The sequence below is a fragment of the Equus caballus genome, chromosome 24 (assembly GCF_041296265.1).
Source record: "Equus caballus isolate H_3958 breed thoroughbred chromosome 24, TB-T2T, whole genome shotgun sequence".
In the NCBI taxonomy this organism is placed as follows: domain Eukaryota; kingdom Metazoa; phylum Chordata; class Mammalia; order Perissodactyla; family Equidae; genus Equus; species Equus caballus.
Genome location: NC_091707.1, coordinates 30,791,356 through 30,819,049, shown reverse-complemented (window position 1 = coordinate 30,819,049; position 27,694 = coordinate 30,791,356). Strand labels below are relative to the sequence as shown.

General features: G+C 38.8%; 1 protein-coding gene across 39 annotated transcripts in view; it reads right to left on the bottom strand.

Moving 5' to 3' along the window:
- RGS6 (regulator of G protein signaling 6) overlaps positions 1-27,694 on the bottom strand; it is a 528,942-nt gene that overhangs the window by 482,049 nt on the left and 19,199 nt on the right. For all 39 annotated transcript variants that reach the window (XR_011432194.1, XM_070250000.1, XM_070250022.1 and 36 more), the window contains exon 2: positions 23,244-23,347. Coding sequence is in view for 37 of the 39 variants with exons in the window: in XM_070250000.1 (XP_070106101.1) it covers positions 23,244-23,327 (84 nt within the window). In the remaining 2 variants the exon portion in view is untranslated. The remainder of the gene's footprint in view (positions 1-23,243; positions 23,348-27,694) is intronic.

Genomic DNA, 27,694 nt, shown 5'->3' with positions numbered 1-27,694 from the left:
CTTGGGAGTAATTTAGGTGGCCAATAAAAGTAGTTCCTCTAATAATGGCTGAACACTTCCCAAATCTGGGGAGAGGGATGGACACTCAGGTACCTGAAGGTCATAGGTCCCCAATCAGATCTGACCCAAAGATGACTTCACTGAAACACATTATAATAAAATTCAAAAATCAAAGACAAAGAATTTTGAAAGCAGCAAGAGAAAGAAATTCATCACATACAAGGGAACCCTCAGAGGGCTATCAGCAGATCTCTCAGCAGAAACCTTACAGGCCAGGAGAGAGTAGGAAAATATATTCAAAGTGCTGGAAGAAAAAAATGCCAACCAAGAATACTTTACCCAGCATAGCTGACCTTCAGAAATAAAGCATAAAGACGTTCCCAGACAAACAACAGCTGAGGGAGTTTATCACCATTAGATGTACCTTATGCAAAATGCTAGAGAGTTCTCAGGCAGAAATGAAAAGATGCTAATTAATAGCATAAAAACATATGAATGTATATAACTCACTGATAAAAGCAGGTATATAGTCAAACTCAGAATATTCTAATACTGTAATGTAAATCACTTAACTCTAGTATAAAGATTAACAAGAAAAAGGATTTAAAATAACTTATAGGTACAACAATTTGTTAATGGATACATGATACAAAAAGATGTAAATTGTGACATCAAAAACATTAAATGGGAGGGGAGAAAAAGGGTAAAGTTTTTGTATGTGATTGAAGTTGTTATCATTTTAAAATACACTGTAATAACTATAAGGTGTTTTGTGTAAGTCTCATGGTAACCTTACAGCAAAACAGATAAAAAGAAAGAAATCTAAGAACATCATTACAGAAAATCATCAAATCACAAAGGAAGAGAGCAAGAGAGTAAGAAAGGAACAAAGGAACTACAAAACAGCCAGAAAACAATTAACAAGATGGCAGGAAAGTCCTCACCTATAAGTAATTACTTTAAATGTAAATGGATTAAATTCCCCAACCAAAAGACATAAAGTAGCTGAATGGATTTAAAAAAACAAGACCCAACTATATACTGCCTACCAGAGACTCACTTCAGCTTTAAGGACACTCATAGGCTAAAAGTGAAGAAATGGGAAAAGTTACCCCATGTAAATGGAAACCAAAAGAGAGTAAGGATAGCTGCACTTTTATCAGGCAAAATAGACTTTAAATCAAAAACTGTAACAAAAGACAAAGAAGGTCATTATATAATGATAAAGGGGTCAATTCATCAAGAGGTTATAATGTTTGCAAATATATATGCACCCAACATTGGAGCACTTAAATATATTAAGCAAATATTAACAGATCTGAAAGGAGAAATAGATAGCAATACCATAACAGTAAGGGACTTCAATACTTTACTTTCAACAATGCGTAGATCATCCCGACAGAAAATCTATAAGGAAACATTGGACTTAAACTACATGTTACACCAAATGGACCTAAAAGACATACAGAACACTCCATCTGACAGTAGCAGAATACACACTCTTTTCAAATGCTCACAGAACATGCTCCAGGATAGATCATATGCTGGGCTACAAAAAAGTCTTAATGAATTTAAGAAATTAAAATCATAACAAGAATCTATTCCAATCACAATGGTATGAAACTAGAAATCAGTAATAGGAGGAAATCTGGAAAATTCACAAATATGTGAAAATTAACACACTTTTGAATATTCAATAGATCAAAAAAGAAATCAAAAGGGAAATTAAAAAAATATCTTCAAATTAAAATGGAAACACAACATGCCAAAACCTAAAGGATGCAGCAACAGCAATTCTAAGAGGAAAGTTTATAGTTAATGCCTACACTAAGAAAAAGAAAGATCTCAAATAAACAACCTAGCTTTACTCCTCAAGGAAACAGGAAAAGAAGAAATAATCCCAAAGCTAGCAGAAGGAAGGAAATAACAAAGACCAGAGTGGAAATAAATGACATAGAGACTCAGAAAAGAAAAGAAAAGAAAATTAAAATCTGGTTTTTTGTAAAGATAAACAAAATTGACAAGCTTTAGTTCCATTAACTAAAAAAAAGAGAGAAGACTCAAACAAGTAAAATCAGAAATGAAAGAGGAAACATTACAACTGATACCATAAGGGAAAAAAAAGATCATAAAAGACTATTGTGAACAATTACACACCAATTAGCTGGATAATCTAGAAGTAATAGATAAATTCCTAAAAACATACAACCTATCAAGACTGACTCAAGAAAAAATAGAAAATCTGAACAGACCAATAATGAGTCAAAAGTTTAAATCAGTAATTAAAAAACTCCCAACAAAGAAAAGCCCAGGATCAGATAGTTTCACTGGTTAATTCTACCAAATATTTAAAGAATTAATACCAATACTTCTCAAACTCTTCCAAAAAATTCAAGAAGAGGGAACATTTCCAAACCCATTTTATGAGGCTAGCATTACCCTGGTATCAAAGCCAGACAAGGACACTGCAAGAAAAGAAAATTGCAGATCAATGTTCCTGATGAACATAGATGCAGAAATCCTCAACAAAATCCTAGCAAACTGAATTCAACAGCACATTAAAAGGTTCATACACTATGATGAAGTAGGATTTATCCCTGGGATGCAAGGATGTTTCAACATATGCAAATCAATAAATGTGATACTCCACATTAAGAGAATGAAGGATAAAAATCACATGATCATTTCAATAGATGCAGATAATGCATCTGACAAAACTCAACATCCTTTCGTGAGAAAAACTCTCAACAAATTAGGTATAAAAGGAATGTGCTTCAACATAATAAAGGCCATATAAGACAAGCCCACAGATAACAGAATACTCAACAGTGAAAAGCTGAAAGCATTCCCCCTAAGATCAGGAAGAAGACAAGGATGCTCACACTCACCACTTCTATTCAACATAGTACTGGAAGTCCCGACCAGAATAATTAGGTGAGAAAAAGAAATAAAAGGCATCCAAATCAGAAAGAAAGAAGCAAATTTATCTGTTTGTAGATGACATGATCATATATAGAGAAAACTGTTATTGGTGCCATCAAGTTGATTCCAACTCTTAGAGACCCTGTGAACAGCAGAGTGGAACCCTGTCCTGTCTTATTGCTCCATCCTTTCACTTTCTTGCACTATATCAGACAGTGCTCCACTGCTATTCATAGGGTTTTCATGGCCAATTTTTTGGAAGTGTGCAGCCAGGTCCTTCTTCCTAGTCTGGAAGCTCCACCGAAACCTGTCCACCACGGGTGACCCTGCTGGTATTTGAAATACTAGTGGCATAGCTTTCAGCATCACAGCCATATGCAAGCACCACAGTATGACAAGATGGTGTGGTTCCCTGACTGGGAAACAAACCCTGGCCACAGCAGTGAGAGCACCAAATCTTAACTACTAAACCACTAAGAAAACTCTAAAAACCACCAAAAATGGTTAGAATTAAGAAACAAATTCAGTCAAGTTGTAGGATACAAAATTAACATATGAAAATCAGTTGCATTTCTATACACTACAAATAAACTTTCTGAAAGAGAAATTAAGAAAATAATCTCATTTACAATAGTAAAAAAGAATACTTAGGAATAAATTTAACCAAGGAGGTGAAAGACCTACACACTGAAAACTGTAAGACATTGATAAAAGAAATTGAAGACGACGCAAATAAATTGAAAGATAACTCATGTTCATGAATTGGAAGAATTAACATGATTAAAATTTCCATACTACCCAAGTGATCTACAGACTCAATGCAATCTCTATCAAAATTCCAATGGTATTTTTCACAGAAATAGAAAAATAATCCTAAAATAAATATAACAAAAAAGACCCAGAATAGACAAAACAATTTTGAGAAAGAACAAAGCTAGAGACATCACACTTCCTGATTTCAAACTATATTACAAAGTTACAGTAATCAAAACAAAATTGTCCTGGCGTATGTAGAGACACGTAGACCAATGGAACAGAATAGAGAGCCTAGAAATAAACCCACACATATATGGTCAACTAATCGTTGACAAGGGCACAAGAACACAAAATGGAGAAAGGATAGTCTCTTTACCACTCCTGGGTATATATCCAAAGAAACTGAAATTAGTATCTCGAAGAGATATATATACTCCCACGTTCATTGCAGCATTATTCACAATAGCCAAGATATGGAAACTACCTAATTGTCCATCAATAAATGAATGGATAAAGAAAGTGTGTTATACATATACAACAGAATATTTTCAACCATAAAAAAAGAAGGAAGTCTTGCCATTTGCAACAACATGGATGAACCTGGAGGACATTATGCTAAGTGAAAAAAGCCAAACAGCAAAAGACAAATATTATATGATCTCATTTATTTATTTATTTACTTATTTATTTTATTTTTTTAGATTTTTATTTTTTTTCCTTTTTCTCCTCAAAGCCCCCCTGGAACACAGTTGTATCTTTTTCGTTGTGGGTCCTTCTAGTTGTGGCATGTGGGATGCTGCCTCAGCGTGGTTTGATGAGCAGTGCCATGTCCGCACCCAGGATTCGAACCAACGAAACACTGGGCCACCTGCAGCGGAGCGTGCAAACTTAACCACTCGGCCACGGGGCCAGCCCCATATGATCTCATTTATACGAGAAATCTAAAAACAATGTTAAACTCATGATAGAAGCAGAGGGTGAATGGTAGTTGCCATGGGCCAGAAAAATGGGGAGATATTGGTGAAAGGGTACAAACATTCAGTTGTAAGATGAATAAGTTCTGAGGATCTAATGTACAGCATGGAGACTACAGTTAACAATACTGTAATGTATACCTGAAATTTGCTAAGAGAGTAGATCTTAAGTATTCTCATCATCCAAAAAAAAGTAACTACATGAGGCAATGGATGTATGAATTAACTTAACTGTGGTAATCATTTCACAATGTACACATATATCGAATGATCATGCTGTACACTATACACGCACTCAATTTTGTCAATTACTCCTCAATAATTCTGGAAGATAAAAAAGTAGTTCTTCTGTCCTAGTGCTAAGAAGCCTTACAACTCCATCTTTGCCCCATCAGACACCCTCTTCCAATTTGATGGTCCACAAGAGAAGTCTAAGAGAGAATATATTGGGGCAGCTATCCTTTGGACTCTCTGAATTCAATAAAGCATCATAACTCTGATCTTTATAAGAGCATAGGTCATGAAATCCTGGGTCAGACTTGCTGTGGCCCATTGATCCTCGTGTTGTCTTAGTCTAGTAGTGCTGACTCGAGCTTTGACAATCAAGATATTTGCCACACATGCTGCCACTGTTGAAGTAAGCATATACCTCAATGTCATTCTGTAACAAGCCTGTAAGACTCAGACAACAGAGCATCAGGGACAAAGTCCAGCTCCACTACTTAGCAACTGTGCAGCCCAGGGCAAGCTGCCTAGCTCTTTGGTCTCAGTTTCTTCCTGTATAAAATAGGGATAATAACAACATCTGTGACCTAGTGTTACAACGAAGATCCAATGAAGTAATATGAAGCATTTAGCATTGTGGCTGGAATACAGTAAGTGATCAGTAGATAGTAACTGTTAATTTCACTATTTTTATTACTGTTATTATTATACAATTATGGGTCCACACCCATTAATTCATCTAGACTCTCCGTGAACACACTGGATAATGAATTTCACCTAAAAACCACTCGCTAAAAAAATATTTTGTCAAGGTGTGTGCTGCTCATGGCAGCTAAGATGTGTTGCCATGGCCACAGCAAAGCAGTAGTTCCAATTAAAGAACGCAAATCCTAGCGACTTATGAGATGGATACTAAAGGGAAAAGTCCACAACAGAAATCAATTCTCCCTTACCATACAGGTTCCTTTTTGGTTTTTCCATTTTTTTAATTCCAGAAGTCTGACCAGTGCCATTGTGTTAAAACAGGATACTGTTCGGTTTAATTCTCTTCAATTGTAAAGACAACAGCTCTTTAAAGTAAACGGGTCATTTACATAGCAAGCGATGTAAATCAATTTAAACACCAAAGGAGTCCCTTATATGAAAGGCTCCAAAAATCAGGAGAAAAGACAAATGATCTTACAGAATAACAGGGAAAGGACATGAATGAGACATTCACCTAAAAAAGAAATACAGATGAAAAATATGCATGATAAAAGTTCATCTGCATGTATAATTTTTAATGTGATTTAAAACACTGAAGTATTATCACAACCTAGCCTGATATTATGTTGTTTCCATATCTCGGCTGTTGTGAGGTTTGAAAGAGTCCCCTACAGGTAAGGGTGTTAGGAACACAGCCCTGGTCAGATACCACTCGAGAAATATGACTTAGCCATACGTATCAAACTGGCAACACAGATCAAAAGGCTTAAAATGCACTCATTATAGTAATTCTAGAAATTTATCCTAAGGAAATAACCACCAATGTGCATAAAAATATAATGAATAGTTAAGAGTTTGGCCTCTTAAAATCAAGCAAATTTAAATTTTGTCTTTTCTTCTTATGAGCCATCTAAACTTAAGCAAATTACCTACCTATTCTTTATCTGAGTTTCCTCATCTGTTAAGTAGAAAGAATGATACCCACACTTCACAGGGTTATGGGCAGGACCTGAGAAAGTAAATAGAACAAACCCAGCACAGAAGAAGGCCTTAAACAACATTAGCCATTATTCAGATTGGTTAAGTAAATCATGGTATATCAATAAAACAATCTTATTGTTTAGGCATTAAAAATTATATTGTAGGGGCCGGCCCAGTGGCACAGCAATTAAGTTCTCACATTCCACATCAGTGGCCTGGGGTTCACCGGTTCAGATCCTGGGTATGGACCTACGCACTGCTTGGCAAGCCATGCTGTGGCAGGCATCCCACATGTAAAGCAGAGGGAGATGGGCATGGATGTTAGCTCAGGGCCAGTCTTCCCCAGCAAAAAGAGGAGAATTGGCAGCAGATGTTAGCTCAGGGCTAATCTTCCTCAAAAAAAGAAAATTATATTCTAAAGCAAGCACAGGCAAACTATCACCCAGCCTGTGAACTAAACTTGGCCCACAGTCTGTCCTTGTAAATAAAGTTTTATTGGAACACAGTCATTCATTTACATAATGCTAGGATTGCTTTTGCACTACAACAGTAGAATTAAACAGTTGAAACAGAAACAGTATACCCCCAAAACCTAAAATATTTACTATCTGTCCCTTTACAAAAAAAGTTTGCCAACCCCTGATCTGGAGGAATATTTACTGTCATGGGAAAATGCTCTCAACCTATTCAGTGAAAACAAGTTTCCCAACGGCAAGTATACTAAGTCTCCATTTTTGTTAAAATATGTGTATAGAAAAAAAAGTTTGGAAGTAGGTACTTTAAAAGTTAACTATAGCTCTCTGAGTGAGGGACATTACATATTTTATTTCCTTCTTTGCATTTATCTATATTTTCTGATTTTTTTTAATAGCAAACATGAATCATTTCTGCAATAAGAAAAAAATTTCAAAGAAAGAAACTAATAAGAAGCTGTTTTAATTGGAATACAAAGAGTAGAACTCATTTAATAGTAAAACAAGATGGAAAAATATATTTAATTGGTGCGAGAAATATGGGTTTGTATTCTTGTCTTCATTTCTTCTCATTCTCTCTTGCAGACAGGAATGTGAAAAACAGGGGAGAGAGAAGAGAGAAAGCAAGGAGGGAAAGGTGACAGCAGAATTGTTACATGATGTGGACAGCAGCCAAGCTCAATAATTCCTAAGATAAATAAGCTTGCAAAGCTTAAAGAGATACTACCAATCTTTGCACCAAAGATTGAGTTACACAATCTACCCAGTGTAAGGAGAAGTCATGTGGCACCAAATCTCATCTGAGAAAGATAACAGGATATGGTTCAAGAACGCTTAATCAACAGGTCTGTCCACCAAACATTTATTTATTGCCTACTTGGTGCCAAACATCACAGGGAGACGGACACAAAATGTAACACAAACAAAAGTAAAAATATTTACATGGCATAGAGGGGTGAATGATGATCCTCGTCAAGGAGAATCAGGCTCAGGTTTTTTTCAGATGCTGAGTGAAGGAGGCTACACCAACCACTGAATCCCAGAAGGAGAACTGTGTCAGGAGAGCAAGCAAGGAGTTACGTTCTGCATGTTCAGTTTGCAATAAGTGAGGAGGATTCAAACAGAGATGTCGCTTTGGCAGCTGAATGTAGGCATTCAGAGTTTGGAGAGGGGATAGCAATTTGGGAAGTCCCCAAGTCAGTGTACAGAGAGCAGGAGGCTGCCCCAGACAGCATGCAGAAGAGAAGGGAGCCAAGGATTCACGGGGCAGCAGAGGAGGCCACTGCAGTGAGGAAGACTCCGAAGGCATGTGCAGACATTGGGGTGAAACCAGGACAGAGGGCTTGGTCAATGTGCTCAAGAGTGATCTCCAGTATTTAAAGTTTGCTTGAGATGAGCTGTTTCAATAACTTGTGCAGCTGTAAGATGCAGTCGTGATTAATGAGATATTCCTGTGTCCCAAAGAACACAAACCTTCTCTGAAGATGCACTTCCCCACAATTTTTCAGTCTTTTTCTGAGCAGAAACAGGCATTTTGCTCTTCCTCATTTGGAGCCATGTGGAAAGGGGAATATGAATGGGAATACATTTTGGGTTTTGTTTTGTTTGGATTTTTGTTTTGTTTTGTTTGGGGCTGAAACACAAGCAACAGACGTGGTGACGAGGAAGAGAAAGAGACTGAGCAGTACACTGTACTCAACATAGTCACAATTTTCAAGTAATGCCAAAAACCACCTAGGATGTGGAACCGATCTTTGGAGGTCAGTTGGTGACCACCACCAGGCTGAACCTAAATACCACATGCCTAGATTGCAGCACGGTCCTCTGCTAAGATCAGTCTGAGTGCCGTGGCTCTATGGCTGAACGCCTGGCCCTGCCTCCTAGAGAAGCCGTGGGAAGTAACGTACAGGACACCAGACCCCAGGTCAGAAGGTCTGGCTCCGCCACTAAAGGCTAGCTGATCCTAAACAACTCTCTTAACCTCTCTGAGCCTCAGTTTCCTCATTTACAAAGTAGAGAGACATAACAGCTCAGGACTTTCACAAATATAATATGAAGGATATGGAGAGCTGGAAGGAACTGTAAAGTGGAAGTTAGTATTTTTCTCCAGATTTATTGAAGTATAATTGACAAATACAATTGTATACAGATAAGTTGTACAACACGATGATTTGATGTACATATACATGGTGAAATATTTGCCCCAATATATGTGTTAATCTAGCTATCATCTCACACAGTTACCTTCGTGTGTGTGTATGGGAGAATGTTTAAGATCTACTCTCTTAGCAAATTTCAAGCATACAATACAGTATTATTAACTATAGTCTCCATGCTGTACATTAGATCCTCAGAACTTATTCATCTCATAACCGGAAGTTTGTCCCCTTTGACCAACATCTCCCCATTTCCCCCACCTCCTCACCCCTGGTAACCACCATTCTACACTCTGTTCTGTGACTTCAACTTTATTTTTTTTAGATTCCATATATAAGTGAAATCATACAGTATTAGTCTTTCTCTGTCAGGCTCATTTCACTTAGCCTAATGTCCTCCAGGTTCATCCATGTCATCACAAATGGCAGGATTTTCTTCTTTTTTATGGCTGAATAATATACCATTGTACATACATACCACATTTTCTTTACTCACTCACCCACTGACAAGCACTTAGGTTGTTTCCATATCTTGGCTACTGTGAATGCACATCAAAAGCACAATAAGATATCACCTCACTCCTGTGAGAATGGCTGTTATCAAAAACACAGGAAACAACAAGTGCTGGCGAGGATGTGGAGGAAACGGAAGCCTTATACACTATTGCTGGGAATAAACTGGGGCAGCCACTATGGAAAACAGTTTGGAGGTTCCTCAAAAAATTAAAAATAGAACTACCATATGATTCCGGCAATCCCACCTCTGGGTATTTATCTGAAGGAAACAAAATCAGTATCTTCAAGGGATACTGCACCCCCATGTTTGTTGTAGCATTATTCACAACAGTCAAATGATGTAAGCAACCAAAGTGACAGAAGTTAATATTTTCACTGAATACTATAACTAAGTGATTAGAACAGTCTGCTCATGAGGTTGTGACAGCCCTGCCGTCCTAGAGAAAAGACTAGGATTAAACAGCTCCCCAGGTGGTTGGGACCAGGTAAGCCTGTTCTTTTTAGGCCTTGTGAAAAGAGCATGGTCTGTGAAGAAGTGGCTTCACACTGACAGTGGAACCCCAGACACCTTAACCACTCTAAGCCCCTTCCTCATAGGCTGAGTGGGAACAACAATGACCCTGCAGAGGTGTTGTCAGCGGGAGCACTCATGTGCCAAAACACCGGCCCAGTGCCTGGGCAAAGTGAGTCCTGGCGAAATGAGAGCCATTTGGACACTGAATCTGAAACATAGGTAGCTAGTGCTTATCCTGCTAGGGTGACTCAGAACACACAACCTAACACTGCTAGCAGCTCAATATGCTCTTTCCATTTAAAAAACAAACAAAATCTCCTCAGTAATGTACCACTATAAACTATGTGACCCCTCAGTAAAGGAAACACACTACTCGAGGTGTAAGCGGCAGGACTATGTATTATCTATAGCGTGTGAACGTCCTTGGGTTCCCAGTTATCTCACATGCCCATTCCCCAGTAAGACTCTCCATGGGTTCCTGGAAACAAGTCAGCACTAGGCAGAATCTCTGGGCCTTGGTTCCTATGGAAATATTGTCCCAACAAGGACGTTTGCAGACGCTTTTTCAGTCTCTTCCAAGTCCCTGAAAGCATAAGCTGCAAACTTCTCTGTATAGAGCCGGTTAGTAAATATTTTAGGCTTTCCTGGTCATATGGTCAATCCCTGTCACAACCACTCGACTCCTCCGTGGGAACCACAGCCAATTGGTAAACGAATGGTGTGGCTGTGTTTCCACAAGACTGGATCTGTGAACACTGAAATTTGAATTTCACATAATTTTCACACATCATGGGATACTGCTTCTCTTTTGATTTTTCCCAGTCATTTCAAAATATAAACACCATCCTTAGCTTGAATGCTATGCAAAATCTGGTGGGGGACAGATTAGGCCCAAGGGCGAATAGTCTGCTGACCACTGTCCTAAAGCTGTAACAAGTCATCAGCCACGGTAGATTATTTTTTTTCACCTACTGACCTCTCCTTCCCAAGAAGGCAGTGAAGTTAATGATATTAATAATTCCTTTCAGGAAGAAGCAGCTCACTCCAATCACTCGCTGACAGCTAGGCTTTATCATCTGTTTCCTTGACTAGCTCCTTGGAGGGGCTCATCTGCCTTGAGCGATTTTAGCATCCAGGGTCATGCTCTTTCTTGGCAGTTTTACTGCCAACACTACCACTTGCACACCTTTCGTTGGCCATTACATGTCACAACTTCTCACCAGAACATGAAAAATAGTGGAAAGAGAGGCCTCAGGAGGGTCAACAAGCAGATTTCCATTCTTCTCAGGCTAAGGGGAGTGCATTTTGCCAGAGCTCTCTCTTATTGCTTAAAAAAAAAGGTAAGGTCATGATCTTCTGTACTGGCCAACCAGCCATGAGGAAAGTGTTTATTAATTACATTGATCAGTACCATAATTTTTACGTATCTAAAATGTGAAATAAGTGGAGACAAACAGTCCTGTAAGGAAGCCACACTGTGTGGGGCTACAGTCAACGAGATTTTCCTTCTTTTATTTTGAATACGCCTGACTGGTCATTTCCCCTCAATGTCAAGGGTTTATTTGTGCCCCAAGCAGGGCCTAATATGGGCACCCAGTGAGGAAGAAGGAAGGTCTCTAACTAAGGCACCCTCTCATCCTCACTGCCAGTGATCACAAACCTCCTCTTTTCTGCCCTCAGATGGATGTCAGCCAGTACATACAAATATCTCAGACTTAATTTAGGTTGCCACATGTCTACCATCCCAAACACCAGAGGAAAACCAATCCTTCAGTGCAGCCCCTCCCTAGCTATGAAGGAAAGATAAAATTCCAAAATTACTTTTCCCTCCCTTTTCTTAGACAGGATGGTAGGCAGAATAATACCCCCAGCCCAAGAAGTCCCCATCCTAATCCAAAACCTGTGAATGTGCTACCTTACACAGCAAAGGGGACTTTGCAAATATGATGAAGTTAACCGTTTTGAGATGGGAAGTTGATCCTGAATTATCTGGGTGGGCTCCATATAATCACAGGTTCTTATAAAATGGGGGCAGGAGGGCAGAGAAGGAGAGATGATGACGGAAGCAGAGATCAGAGCCATGTGGGCTCCTGAGTTGAGTAATGTGGGCAGCCTCTAGGAGCTGGAAGAAGGAAGGAAATGGATTCTCCCCTAGAGCGTCCAGAAGGAATGCAATGCTGCCAAATCATGTTAGACTTCTGACCTCCAAAACCATAAAAGAATAAATCTGTTTGTTTTAAGCTGGTAATTTTGTGGTAATTTGTTACAGCAGCAATAAGAAACTAACACGGCAGCTGCTAAAAATGTTACAAATGAAGTGTAGTTTCTAACAAGTCGGCCACTTTATCTCATTACACCTAACCCTGAAGAAGGAAAGGAAAGATCTACTCCTCTCTCATGCAGGGTCCCTCAATTCCAGGACTACTAAACATTTAAGTAAAATGAGATAGAAAATGGCAGCTTGAAAGGGATGAGTGGGCAGTTAGAGGACACTGTAGTCATATACAAAAAGCATTACCCAAGAGGACTGAGAAGGATGAGATAGAAATGGAATGTGACTCATTTATAGCAAAGCCTGCCTCCCCTCTCAAGTGTGTGACAGAAGAGCTGTTTGAAAGTTTTATTCTTCAAACTTGGCTGCACAACTTGGCTGCTGCTCAGAACTGTGCTTTTGTATTTAGCTTTAAAATCTAAGAAGCAATCCCATGGTTAAACTGTAGGCAGAGATGGCACCGGCAGGAAAAACGCTGTGGGGAGTGGAAAGGGGTTGAAATGCTATTCTTATTTAGTTAGTTGCTTAAGAAAAACAAATAGAGAATAAAATAGCAAATGGCTTGGAAATGTTCCAAGCTGAAAATTTGTGAATACTCCAGCCTCGAGGCTCTCAAGATAAGGGTGGTGCTGCAAAGCTAGGCAGACACTAGAGCGGGGATCTGGTGTAGAGGTAGACAAGAAAGAAAATTCTGGCCCTGATTATTAGAAATCCCTTCACTCTTTCTTTATTTACTTCAATGAGACAGAATTTTAACGACAACCCAGGGAAGCCCAGACTATATATGCAGAGACCAATATTGACCTGCTGGAAAACAAGATATATCAGGAATTGTGGCACAGTTCATGTCTTTTGACCTAGGAATTCTAAATTGTGCTATTGATAACAAATAAAAGCCTGAATAATTAAATTATGGTACATTATTCTCTTACCAGAATATTATGCAACCTTTAAAACCATCATTATGCCGACATATGGTGGCACAGTTTAATGCTTAGGATATGGTAAGGAAATAGAAAACAGTACACACACTATGATTCCCCACTAGGTTAATATATTATACATACAATATTGACACAAATTAAAAGACTGGAATGAAGTAGACCAAAATGTTAACTGCAGTCATGTTTGCGTGGTAGGAATATGTGAGATTTTTTTTTCTATAGTCTATGCTTGGATTCTTTTGAAATTGAATTATCACTTTCAAAATGGAAAATAATTATTTTTTAAGAGAAAAGGAAGAAAGAAAACCAGTTGGCAGGAAGCTCAGTTTTACCAATATCTTACCATGTGAGTTTCAGAACTAAAAATGCTTTATGTTTCCTTGCATCAGGGTCTCCATATGAAGAATGAGGCTATTACTATATCAGGTACAACTCCTAGATTTAGTATTATGAAATATACTGTCTCCTAAATACATCCTGTGCTTTCTTATCACCACTCCTTTGCTCACACAACTCCCATCAGCTAGAACCATTTCTTGGCTCTTTTTCTACCAGATCAAATCCTCTCCTTTCTTAAAGATGCAACTCAAGTCATTTCTCTTCAAATTTCTTAGTCCTCTGTAAGTCCACACTAACTTTCCTATAATTAATTACAAACAGCCTTGAGATCTCCTTTGCTTTTCTTTTTTTTTACATAATTAAATTTCTTTTTAAAAACCTACAGACTTTAGAATAAAGCCAACCCAGATTTCAATCCCAATGCCAGTTATTTAGTCTTTCGTCCTCAGTTTCCTTATCTATAATATACAGCGACCGTCATCTGCCTAAGAAGCAATTCTGATGATTAAGCAAGTCAGTGGATTTCAGCACCCAGCACAGCATCTGGTATACAGTAGGAGGCCAATAACTGCTTATTTTCTTCTTTAATCTTGCACTAGCCAGCCTGCACTAAAGAAAATAGGAAAGGTAATTCTTCAGACAAAAGAAAAATGATCCCAGATGTAAGCACAGAGATGTAGAAAATAATAAGTAAAATAGAAACAATAATTTTTAGTAAATCTACATAGCCATTATATTTAGCAAATAAAACAAAAATTTCATAAAACAAAAATGGTAAAGTCTTGTAGGGTTTCAAAAGTAAAGAATATTCAATCAGACCATATCCCAGGATGTCAGTAACTCTCTTCCTTTCAAGACAATTATTAGGTCTCCCAGAACAGAAATCCAGTAACCTAACTGTGGGCTCATCCTAAATATGAATCCTATTCCACTATAATTACTTAACTAACCCCCTTTCAATATATATTTGATTTATTTTCATCTTTGGATATTATTCACCACAGAGAATTATTCACCATAGAGGTATGAATATTCTTCTGGAGTGAGTATATGTTTATATTTATATCTTTGTATATTTTTTCCATTCCCTTATTGCAATAAATTTTTAGAAGTGGGAATCCTGATCAAAAGATGTGTTCATTCGCAGTTTTGATTCATATTGGCAAACAAAAAGATTTTTAAAAAATCCTATCCCCCAATGATTTTTTTATTAAACATTTATAAATTTATAAATAAAAATAAATATCTTGCTTATTTTCTATTTACAGATATCTACTAGCTTTTAGTTTTTCTTGTTCAAAATCCTGCAAACGGGGAATATTCTCTGGCCAGTCAAATTCTCCAAGCATCAGGACACTGCAGAGGAGCGTCAACAGCTAGAGTAATAAATTGCCTGCCAAAATGTAAAGTCTTTGACTCTTTGAAATGAAGTGGAGGGAAAAATTTGGAAAAATGAAATGAAGCCTTAAACATGCCCAGGCTTTTCAAATGAGAAAGTTATACTCTTGGAAACACATCATATTAAACCACACTGAGCTATTCCACACACCAAAAATACCATCCCTTTCATCTGTGGCCACTGATACCCCTGGTCTGGGACTCGCCCACACTCTTGTCTCCTGCCAACTGAGATAATGGGATGGGGAGCTTTTCCTCTGGCAAGTCTAATCCCAGGGGAAAGGAAAACAGAACAGTCTTTTCCTAAGGCAATAAAAAACCTTCAAAATATCTAATGAAAGGAATCTTAAAATGCAGATTGAACAATTAAATTAGTTACTCAGAACACTCCTTGAAGTTAGTCCTTGGGAATTTTATTTACTGTTTAAAAAAAGAAGAAAAGAACGAAAGCAAACCCTAAATGTTCAAGAGCAAAAAGCATTTGTTTTCAACATTCTGACTTACCTGTTTTTAGAGTTTTGCTTGGGCTAACTTTTGTGAAAAATTAAAAAGAAATTGAAGGAGGCTGTGAAAGAATAAACAGATAACAAAATGTGAGTTTCTGTATGTTAGATTATTAAAGCCCTACAATGTTAGCACTAAAAGTGCTTTTGCACTCACCCGGCCTAGCTAACCCCTCACGTCACAAACAACAGAACCGGACTTAACAAAACGTGGAAAGAACTCGAGCACGGCCAAAGTGAACTGGTGATGCTGCCACAATAAATACCCAGGTATCCTGCTCCAGCTCCATACGCTTTCCATGACACTTGATTTACCCACATACATGGAGGAGAGGAAAAGGAGATCCAGTTCTACAGTTATTTGGCTCAAAATTTTGTTGAACCTAAAAGACCTTCTGACAACTGCCAGGTATAACCTAGTGAAAAGAGCCCCCTCACCCTCCGTGCTCCCCTCAAATTCTCCCTACACCACCTCCTAACCATCTCTCAAATGCACCCCTTCATCTATGCTATCACTGCCATTGATTTGGACGCCATTTATCCTCACCGCAATTCCTGTAAAATCACCAACCTACTTTTGTGCCTACTAATCCTGTTATTCCTCTTATACTTTCCCTCCACAAGCCCATTCTCCACATTGAACATGTGGCTTCCCTGCTTCACATTCTTTCTTGGAGATGTAGTCTATACAGAAGTTGAAATATAATGATATACACCTGAAATTTATATAATGTTATAAACCAATGTTGCTTCAATTAAAAGAATGATAAAAAAAAAGAGGAAAAAAATCCAAAAGAGCAAAAGATAAATATAAGAAAAACATAAAAATATGCAAGAAAATGACAAAAACAGAAAAAAAAATAAAGAAAAACAGGATTTCAAGGGATTCCCTTTGCTTTGGGGATAATACCTACAGAAGTCAGAGGCTTATCAGTAAACAAACGGCACATATAATATAGCACAATTCAAAGAATATTTGTTTGAACAAGGACCAAGTGTAAAGAAGTGGCACGAACAGGTGAACTATAAGGGAACACTCGGGAACCTGACTTGAAGAAGTGAAACTGTGTGATAGACGGCTTCTAAAGTGGCCTAAACTACCTCTACCTGCTGGTTCTCATGCCCTTGTATAAACCCCTCACCTAGTGGCGGACTTAGTGACTTGCTCCTCACAAAAGGGATGACATGTCATGTCCAAGATTAGGTTATAAAATAGTGAGACTCCCACTGCCAAGCCCCCTCTCTGCCTCCTCTCCCTCACTCATCCCTCACCCTGATGAAACAGGCTGCCATGTTGTGAGCTGCCCTAAGAAGAGACACATGTGGCAAGTAACTGAGACTGGCCTCTGGCCAACAGCCAGTGAGGAACTGAGGTCTTCATGCTAATAGGCTTTGTGTGAGCTCAAGTGAATCCAGCCAACAATCACATAAGTCAGCTTGGAAGCAGACCTTTCCCCAGCTGAGCCTTCAGATGAAACTGCAATCCCAGCCAACATCTTCATAGTGGTCTTATGAGAGACCTGAGCCAGATGACCCACCTAATCTGCACTTGGATTATGGACCCACAGAAACTGTGACATAATAAGCTGTGTTTAGGCCATTGGGTTTTGGGGTAATTCATTACACAGCAATAGATTACTAATACAAATGGAACCACTCCAAGAATGAGTAAAGGAAAAGGGTATCAGGACCCCGAGGGGAGAACATTCTGCCTTGAGAGGAGCAATGACCATCAGTCCAAGGACACAGCCGGTGCAAGACCTTACGGAGAGTGAGCCAGGGGAAGAAATCCCCCAACTTTGCTCCTCTTCCTCCTGTCCATCTCTCCCCAGGCTTCTATTGACCAAATTCCACCGAAAGCCAGATGTCACAGGAGCCCTATACATGTAGTCAACCTTCTGGGGCAGAGGGTAGCATATAGAGGGTGGAGCGTGTGTGTGGAGATGCAAAGGGAGGATACCTGCAGAACGTCCAAAATCTTTGGTATAACGTATAACGTCTTTCAAGATCTGGCTTTCATCTACCCTACAGCTTTATGTCTCAGCTCTTCATCACAGAAACCTAGCTTCATGAAAACAGCCACTTGAAGTTTCCAGAACTCGGTTTACAACATCACAATTCTGTCCCTTCGCATGAGGTAGTCCTTCTGCCTCTTACTCTTTTTCTCCACTTTTTCCTACACTTTGACCTCCCCAAGCTAATTGCTATTCCTCTTTCAAGAATGAAGGCTGGTGCCAAATCCTCTGGATGGCTTCTATGACACCATCATCCTTTCTCGTGATATGAACCTCATGACCCTTCTACCTCCTCCCAGATCCCACAGCTTGCCTCTAAAATTGCTACTTGCAACTGTGTGGTTACCCATCTCTGCCCACTGACCTACAAGTTTTTTCAGGACACAGCCCTCATCTTGCATTCCTAGCAGCTAACAGTGTCTGGCACACAAATGACAATCAATACATATTTGCTAATTAAATAATTTTTAACCCTCATCATGCCGTGGTCACCAGGATCTGTAGGTTCCCTGACTCTCAATTGTGCTGGCCTCTTACAATTTCCATCTATGAATTCCAAAACAACATCCTATTCCCAGCTTTACCACCAGCCTTGTTTCTTTCAAGCTAGATTTCTCCCCTTCTTGCTGCATCCCACTGCCTGTGTAACTAAAATAGTGCTTTACTTTCTGGAAGTACGCCTAAACTGACTTCTGCCCAGGACTTCAAGGGTCCTAGATCACTAGGGAAAGTAACCTTGGGGTATCAGAGCAACACAAAGGTGAGACCCAAATTCCAGCAGAAAAGGAGTGAATAACTGGAAACTAACAAGTGAAGGAAGCCATGTGACGAGGCTATTTAACCACCCCTTTGAGATACAAGAACACTGGCTTGTTCTTCTTCCCCTAAACCTCTTAATTCATCCCTGACACTATACATTACTGACAATATCCAGTGCTGCTGTTTAAACACTGTCCCTGCTATCTGTCTAACTCACAATCAGTACTGCAAAACGGTAACTATACAAACGGCTTAAACGTTATTAGCGAGCCAAAGAAACAGGTCACCACCATAGAAAGACTTTAATGTTGAACGTTAAATAATTATACCAAAAATTTTTTCTTCTGAGGCCTAACTACATTACGTTGAATCTCAACCAATTACGTTACCTAGGACTGTCTGAAATATTTCCAGAAAAGTTCAAAAGACCCTTAAATATCCCTATAGTCTCACAACATCGTTTTGACAACAGGAAAGTGTACTGACTTCTGAAAGATCAAAAAGTTAAAGAACGAAACTCTGAAACCATTGCAGAAAGGTACATGTACATTATTTAGCCCAATCCCCTCACTTTACAGAAGAGGAAACGAAGCCAAAGTAATATTTTATCTATTACGTTGATGGGGGGTACACAGGTTCATTTTATCATATTTCTTTCTACTTGACATGGACACCAAATACATTCTTTTTGTATAAGTATTTCATAGTTGGGAAGGAAGGAGGAAAAGAAAGAGGAAAGGTGGAAGACAAAAATAAGAAACAGCCAGGAAGATGAAGTTCCCCATCCAGAGGACCAAAGCAGTAAGTGTGAGAGCTGGGGCCAGATATCCAGAGCCCTCTGCCCCAGTTGGTATCTTCTATCACACTGCACTGCCTCCTGACCCAACGCTGGGCCAACTTAAGCTACAATTTTCTCTGTCCACCTACCATCGAATCGCCCTTAGTTCTACCAAATCAAATTACTAGCCCAGCTGGAAATTTATCCATAGACATTATTAACACCACTCAGAGAACCAAACAAAATCAGAAAGCAACCTACTCTTGCTCAAAAGAATTCCTAGTTATAAAAGAATGTAAACATTTCAGAAAATCTTTACCTAAGAAACAAGAGCACCAGCAAGTAGAATGAGGCTAAAACATTACAAATATTCAAAGTCAACCCAAGTCAAATCTCCCAGAATAAGCATAAAAACCAAAGATCTGCTGCAGAGTGTTTTCATTTATTTAATTTAACCGACGTCTGTTGAGGCCCAACAACGCGGTAATGGTTGTTTGTGGTTGATAAGATGGTAGAAAGGACACCAATGGGGGCAGTCAGGCTACCTGGACCCGATCATGGCTTCACTGGGAAACTGCTGAGTAACTTCAAGCAAGTTACTCGTTCTCTCCATACTTTTGTTTTCTCATCTACAAAATGAGGGCATTGACTAGAAAATCTCTAAAATGAAAGGGCTAAAATCCCCTAATTCTAACTCTACGACATGAGCTGGTTCTTCTGTATCTTGAGCGATATACAAATAATTATGAAATCAAAAATCCACTTCAAAACACCCACTTCCCCATTTCCTTGCGATGCATGCTCTACCTGGATATTGTAAAAAATACTAAGTAAGTGTGTTTCAGACTTAGCAAGGCAACAGGTTCTCCTGAGAACATTTTAAAACTCAGATTCCTAGGACTCAGCTCAGACCTATTAAATAAAAATACCTTTGGTGGGGCGGGGGGATTCCTTGAGATCAGCATTTTTATAAAGCACCGTTCAGTGATCTGATGTACAGCCAGGTTCAAATAGCATCACTACACTGGGCAATTGAATGACGCAGAATCTTTTGGATCCAGGAATATAAAAAAGGTTAACAGGTCTGGGTGACTTAATGAATAATTAAAGTTTGCTTTTAAATAGCCTTTTCATGTGACCAATACATTTTTCATATACACCTCCAATCCAAAATGTGAACATGAAGGATGAAAAACTAAATTAGAAATTCTGTTCAAGTCAATAAATAAATCATGCCTTCGGAAAGTACAACTTCTCACAGTTAATGACGTAGAAACGTGAAAAGAAAATGAAGAGTATGCTGAAAAGTGTGGACTTAAGAAACCCACCCTTCATTACTCATATGTCAGAAGGTTACCATCCTAAATGGCATTTAAAAGTCACAACAACATTATGGACATAATCATCCCACTTATTACTCGGAAGTTTATCAAAAAGCTCCATTTCTCTAGATTTGGCTTTTTAAATGTCAGCATCTGAATCAGCACAACACAGTCCAAGCAAAAATTTCACCCTGAAAACATCTGACAAGAGAAACAACAAAGGAGAAACAAAAACGAAAGCATTCTTTGCACAATTGTTTTAAATGTAAATTTTTGTTGTAGACCTCTAAGAAAAGGTTTGGTTTTATAGCTACAAACTTGAATAAATCATTACAGAAGAGGATTTCCATAGAAAATGTTTTGAATTGACCCTGGTTTCAAGGTCCATCTTAAGGATAGTGTCCTACAGTAGGTAAGTCTTGGTCATAGCCAACAGCCAGTCCAGCACTGAGAGTAGAGAACTAGGTGAATATGTGAATATCCCATGTTTCAAACACAACCATGGCTTAAGGTAGTCAAATTAACTAGGTTTAAATGATCCATACTGGGCCATAAGTCCCCTGCTACCACCTAAAAAGAAAAATCGAGTTCCCACAAACCTGTAGAAAGAAACTTTCAACGTAACACCAAACATCCTAGTGGAAAGGTGTTTGGATTGCACGAGCTTTCATTTCCTATTAACCTTTAATAATCCATCAATTTGCAATCTCCTGAATAATATAAAAATATTTGCATATTTTTCTTATGTCTTAAAAAAGCAACTCACTATATGAATGTACTTCAGTCAACTTATTAACAGCACCAACGTATATACATTTTATAATTTATTTTCTCTCAAGCGTCACTATCTCTACACGACCTAAAGATAAAAGAAAAAGAAGCATTTGTTACGGACCACCTCCATGCCAAACAGGATGTAAGACGCCCAACTTACTTTACCTAAATGAATCTTCAAAATAACCCCACGAGGTACTATTCTTCCGCCCACCTTTTTTCTTCTTATTTATAATGAAGAAACTGAGCTTGACAGAAGTTAAATAACTAACTCAAGGTCACACGGCTAGGAAGTGGCAGAGTTGCAACTTTAACCCAAGTCTGACTCTAAATTCCATGTTCCTACAAGCTTGGCACAAGGTCTCCCAATGTGGGGTGGGTTGAGACAGTAATGATGTATAAACGGTTTCTATTATTCTGTGTGCCTCATTAATTGGTTAGCCCCATGAATCTAGTTTTTCTTTACTTCAACTTCAGCATCTCTTAGAGATGGGTTGTCTAAGCATTCTCTTGCACCTAAGGATTAAGGAATTTGATACTCAAAGCCAGAATAGTTTGAGTTCTATTTTTACAAGGGAAAGAGAAAAATTCACCATATTGATCATCCAGTAATATCTAGTTCAACATTACCCATATAATTAGCAGATCAAACAGAGTCTTGCAGAATACACAGAACCCAACAGACAACTCAAATATTTAGCGAAATGAATGAAGACTACCTCATTTTCCTTATTAATACGTAATAGAGTTAGCTTACATTTTCATGAACACGCAAACATTAAAATGATGGATAAGAAGCAGCAGCTATTTCCTCAAATGCAAAATGTGCACAAATAAAACTTATGTGCCATATTTCCTTCCTTTAAAACGTATTCTCCTTCCAAATGTCCCCATTCAAATTAATATCACCAAAGTCTTTCTATAACCCAAGGTCAAAAACACAGTCATCTCTGACTCTATTCAGCCCCTAATTCCATATTCATTCAGTTTCCAAGTCATTTCTAATTCAGATTCTTTGATCCCTCTGCTCAGTGCTGCTCAGTTCTGAGGGGCATTCCTCCTGCTGAATTAGTGTCCCACTTACCTTTCTTACAGTTACAGAAACATCCCCCCAGAACCTCCAATCTACCCTCATAACAATGCATTTGGCACACTGGGGCGAGACTCAGAATTCCAAAGAGATGTTGATTTTACAGCTCCTGGAACGAAAGTTTCTCGTGATTAAATTGCCTGTGATTCAACATTCTGAAATCTGGCTCCATCTAGCCTCTCTTCCCAAAATCTTACTTCCGTTTACTTTAGTAATTCACCCTCTGCCCAAGCTATCTGGTTCTGGTTGCTGTTCACTTCAAAACTGAGTTCAAGGACCACTCCTCCACAGCCCATCCCTGATGTCTGAAGCTGGAAGTAACCGCCCCCTCCTCTGAGATTACGAAACACTCTACCCGCACTTCCTTTTTGGAAATTAACACTTAGACTCTATCACAGTTATCTGAGTACATCTTATGTCTCCTATCAACTGTAAACATCTAATATATACATACCTCTGCACCTCCCAAGCATCTAGACCAGATCTTGTACATACTATGAGCTCGAAGAACATTGAATTAACAAATCTTACACTAATGCCTTTACACCAAAGGAGAATACAACTCCATCTGCATTGCTTAGAAAATCTTTAGGTTTAAAGAAAACTAAATTGCATAATACTTTTCAAGTGTTCGACACCAAGTATGACAAAACTAACTTCCTTGAATTTTAGAATTAGTGAATCAGAGGATATAGGAAGAAATGATATTCACTTATCAGTCAAGACAGTTCAGGCAGAAAACATTTGTCTAGTATCAGCCATTGGTCAACTTTACACAGAACACAAACACACAGGCAGCACCAACAGCATTTACCCAGACGCCTTACTTTGCGGTAGACTATCATATTTGGAGAACTCTCCTCTGGGTCAGCAATCCCCACTGCTCTTTGGTCCCCGGATCCCTGAGCCATCCTGGATGTCTTTACGCACACTGAAAAAATAAATGAATGACCATTAAGACATGAGTTATATAAAGAAAGCCTTACAATACAAAGAACTAAGTATCTTTTAGCAGGTGGCACGAAAACAAAACAATGTAATTTCTTATTTTTTCTCATTAATTTAAGCAATGCTAAAAAAAAAAGTTAGGGGATGATTGTGGTCTTATCCACACACATTCTTCTAACCCCAAAGCAACATGTTCTTTATTTTCAACCCAAAATCATGCACCGTAGGGGTGATCATATGGTTTTAAATAATTTCCTGAAGACGGATAAAGCCAATCATTTTGATGTTGATTTTGTCTTACCAAAGCTCATTTGCTAATTAATTCTATGCATTAAAATATGAATATTTTATCAAAGAAATGCAAATCAAAACCACAGGAGATACCACTTCATATTCACTAGCATGATTATAACAAAAAAAGAAATCTTAAACAACAGGTATTCAAACAAATACCTGAGCATGAATGTTCATAGCAACACTATTCACAATAGCAAAAGATGGAAACAACCCAATGTCCAACAATTGGTGAATGAATAAACAAAATATGGTCTATCCCAACAAAGCTATCCAGTGTACGATATTCTGTTATAGCAGCCTGAATGGACTAAGACAGTCACATATTGTATGGTCCCATTTACATGAAATATCTAGAATAGGTAAATCTATCGAGTCAGAAAGCAGATTGGTGGGCACAGCAGCTGGGGGCAGGAGGGAATGGGTGACTGTTGAATGGCTTTGGGCTCTCCTTTGGGGATGATGAGAACATTTCTGAACTAGATAGACGTGATGGCTGCAAAACATTGTGAATGTACGAAATGCCACTGCGATGTATGCTTTAAAATAACTGTCTAGCATCAACCATTGGTCAGCCAATGGTTACCAATGTGAATTTTACCTCAATTAAGAAAAAATAAATATTTTTAATCTGACCTTTTTAAAAGCCTGGAAAGATAACAGTGAGACAATGAGAGCATATGGAAATTTTTTAGTAAAGAGACAAGCTCAATTCTTGGTATGACACTATATTTGCTATGTGACCTTGAGCACATTCCATAAACTGTTGGGTTTCCTCTGTTAACTTCCTTTTACGAGAACGTGTTGAATGCCTGCTATGTGTCCAGAACTGTGCTAGGCACCTTCCTCTACACTGCTCTCATCAGTAAAGTGTGAATTCCACCGTGTACTCACAGGTAAGGGTCAAATAAACTGACTCTAAAGAATCGTATAAAGCCATAAAAGTCCTATACAAATGTTACCACTAATCCAGGAGCCTGCCTGGATTATTTGCACAAAATTCATAGGCTTTTCATCAAAGAAACTTTATAAATACCATACTTGACATCAAAGGCCATTTCAATGTAAAATAAAAACTCAGGAAACATTTTATTATAAAATAAGTTGGTACCAAAGGTCATTCCACAAAAACAAATTTGGGCGGAAGATGGGGAAGAGACAGGAATTTGTAATTTACGCTAAGAATTGAATTACCCAAAGTATCCTATTTGCATAATGTTGTTTGCTTTCTTCATCATTTATGAATTAGGATGCATTTTAAAAGTTAGATTACATAAAGAGCATCATTCTATTATGTCCACCCACTGTAATATCAGTATTTCTATGAATATAGTACCACATGGAAACACTGATTGTTATTCTAATCAGTGGCTTTTAAAGTTAAATGAACAACCCATTGTTTCATTTTTAAACAACTATTTATTTGCCTACTTCTTTGTCTTAACACAGAACATGACAGAGCATGAAAAGCAAAAGTTGAGTCCATTTATGTTTGCTCATTTATCTATGTAAAAGAGCCATTTTGGGCTTCTACTGCTTTATTTTTAAACGAATACTTCCACTTTAATGAGCATATTATCTTCTACCTAGAAAACTGTGTTATAATAGCAAGGATGGAAATGACCTAGAAACAATCGTGTCAGCCCTCCCTTTGCCTTTCCCTGGGCACCTTCCACCCCAAACAGAAACATTTCTGTGTGTGAAGACAGGCTGATGTTCTGGGATCTGGCCTTTAGACTGCGAAGTGAACGCACAAAGTCTCTACGTTAGGAATTTTAGTGAATCTAGTGGGTAGCGGAAAAACTTCTCTTTTTAGTTCGTCTATCAACTCATTTTGAAATCTAGACAAGTCGTCTAACTTTTCTGTGTCTAGAAAGAATCATTTCTAAAATAATGATATAACCACTTCCTAGTCCATATGTCAAGAGATGTTAGAGAGAACTGGATGTGAAACCCACATAGGTAAGGATGCTTTAATTAAATTCATTGACTATACAACCGGGGTTCATGAAATTAAAGGAGTAGATTTTCATTCATTACAACATAGTATAAAATATTTATTTTTAAATGAAGTACAATAGGAATGAAATAGGAGTATCTTAAATGTAGAGGTAGAGAAAAATAAAACCTTCTTCATGTTATTTATATATACTACATATATATACACAGTAAATAATTCAGGGATGTTTATTTTAATATTTGAAGAATGCAAATATTTGTCTGAAAACACGTAACTGCACTTCAATAGTAAGAAAACATGTTAATATTATTTTCCTATAACGGCTTACAACTAACAAAAGAGGAAAAACTGAAATGTGTTAAGATTATGCATTTCACAACATCCAAAAAGAAACAAGATAGTTTAGTGGTTACAAGCTGGACTCTGTCAACAGACAGATGTACATCCAAACCCCAGCTCCACCACTTACTAGCTGTGTGATCTGGGGCAAGCTACTTCACCTCTCTGTGCCTTTGTTTCCTTATCTATCACAAACCACAGTCCTAGCATAGTAGAAAACCCTCTGAACTGGGAGTCCTGGATCCCCCACCTGATCTGCAACTAACTAGCTCTCGGAACCAAGTCAAGCTGCAGCTTCTCTGGACCCCAACTGGACATCAGCTATAAAACCCAGAATCTTTAGTTTTCCTTTCAGCACCAACCTAGAACCTTAGAATTTTAAATTTCTAACTTTCCTTCAAAGACTCGCCAGAATGTTCCGTGCTGCCTCTCCTCTGTCAGCACTGCATATATCCGAGCCCATCTCTATTCACGACAGTGCTCATGCTAAACTTCCCAGTGAATCACAGAACTGCTGGGGTAGAGCAGCCCCTCCCAGACTCAGCAGCCCCCAACCATGAAGCAATTCCTGTAATACCACCACCCACCACTAGGTGCCGTGGGACCCGACATTTATTCTTGGAGCAAACACACAGAGCGTCCATTCACCAGGCTCCATACTAGGCCCTGGACACAGAAAGATAATCAGACACAGATGCTCTCCTTAAAGTGTTCAGAATCCAGGACGGGTGTCAGACATATCCACAAAACCAGGACGTTGTCATGTGTGGGTGCTCAGTTAGGACAGCACAGAGCAGGAGGTGGTGGCAACTGAGATCAGAGCAGAAGGATGAACGGCGTCATCCTGGGGCGGCAGAAGAGGCCATTGCAGCCTAGGTGACAACACAGGCATGGCCATCTGAAGCCCCAGAAGTGGTTCGGCCCCGTGCTAGACACCCAGGAGAAAAACATGAAGATGATCTGATCTCACGGAGATTAAGTGGAGACGAGGCGATAATGCGGAGTAGGAAACAACCAGGGTTCGCGCCTATCTGAATTCCTATACTTTGTTTACTGGGCATCTCCTCTACTAGGAAGACAGTTCTGCGCAGGTGGAGTCTTTGTCAGTAGGGTTCAGCCCTCTGTCCTTGGCACCTAGAACAGGGCCTGGCACATGGTAAATATTCAAATATTTCTTAATGAATGATAGAACTGGTAAGATTCCACCAACATGCAGTGTACTCATTCTGTAACACTCAACAGGATAAGTAGCCATTAAAACTGCCCAACAAAGAAGGTTCTTTATCAATAAAGACCTATGTATGGAATCGCACACGGAGATTCTCCCCAGGGATTATTGATATGGGCAGGCCCAGAACTCAGGAATGCGCTTTTGGAATGGATGAGCAATTTAGGTAAGAAGGAATACGTGGGAGGATAGAAAGTATAGTGAAGAGAGACCCTGTGAATAACAAAACAATTGAGCATCTATGACTCAAACTCTGATTAGCAAATCTCTGAAAGTCAGGCTTGCAATTTACGCCAAACTTACATTGCATTTGTAGCTTGCAGTTACAACAAATGCGAGCTGTTTTCCTTTGTAACGCCAGCCTCTCTGCAGCACGCAAAGCCTAGGGTCCAGCAGATAACAATGTTGGGCAGAGCAGGTAGGAAGGACCTCAACGCCTTGGAAAAGGAAGGGGCTTTCAAGTCGGAACGGGAATCGCATCTCAGCCCTGGCCACATCAAGGCTGCTGG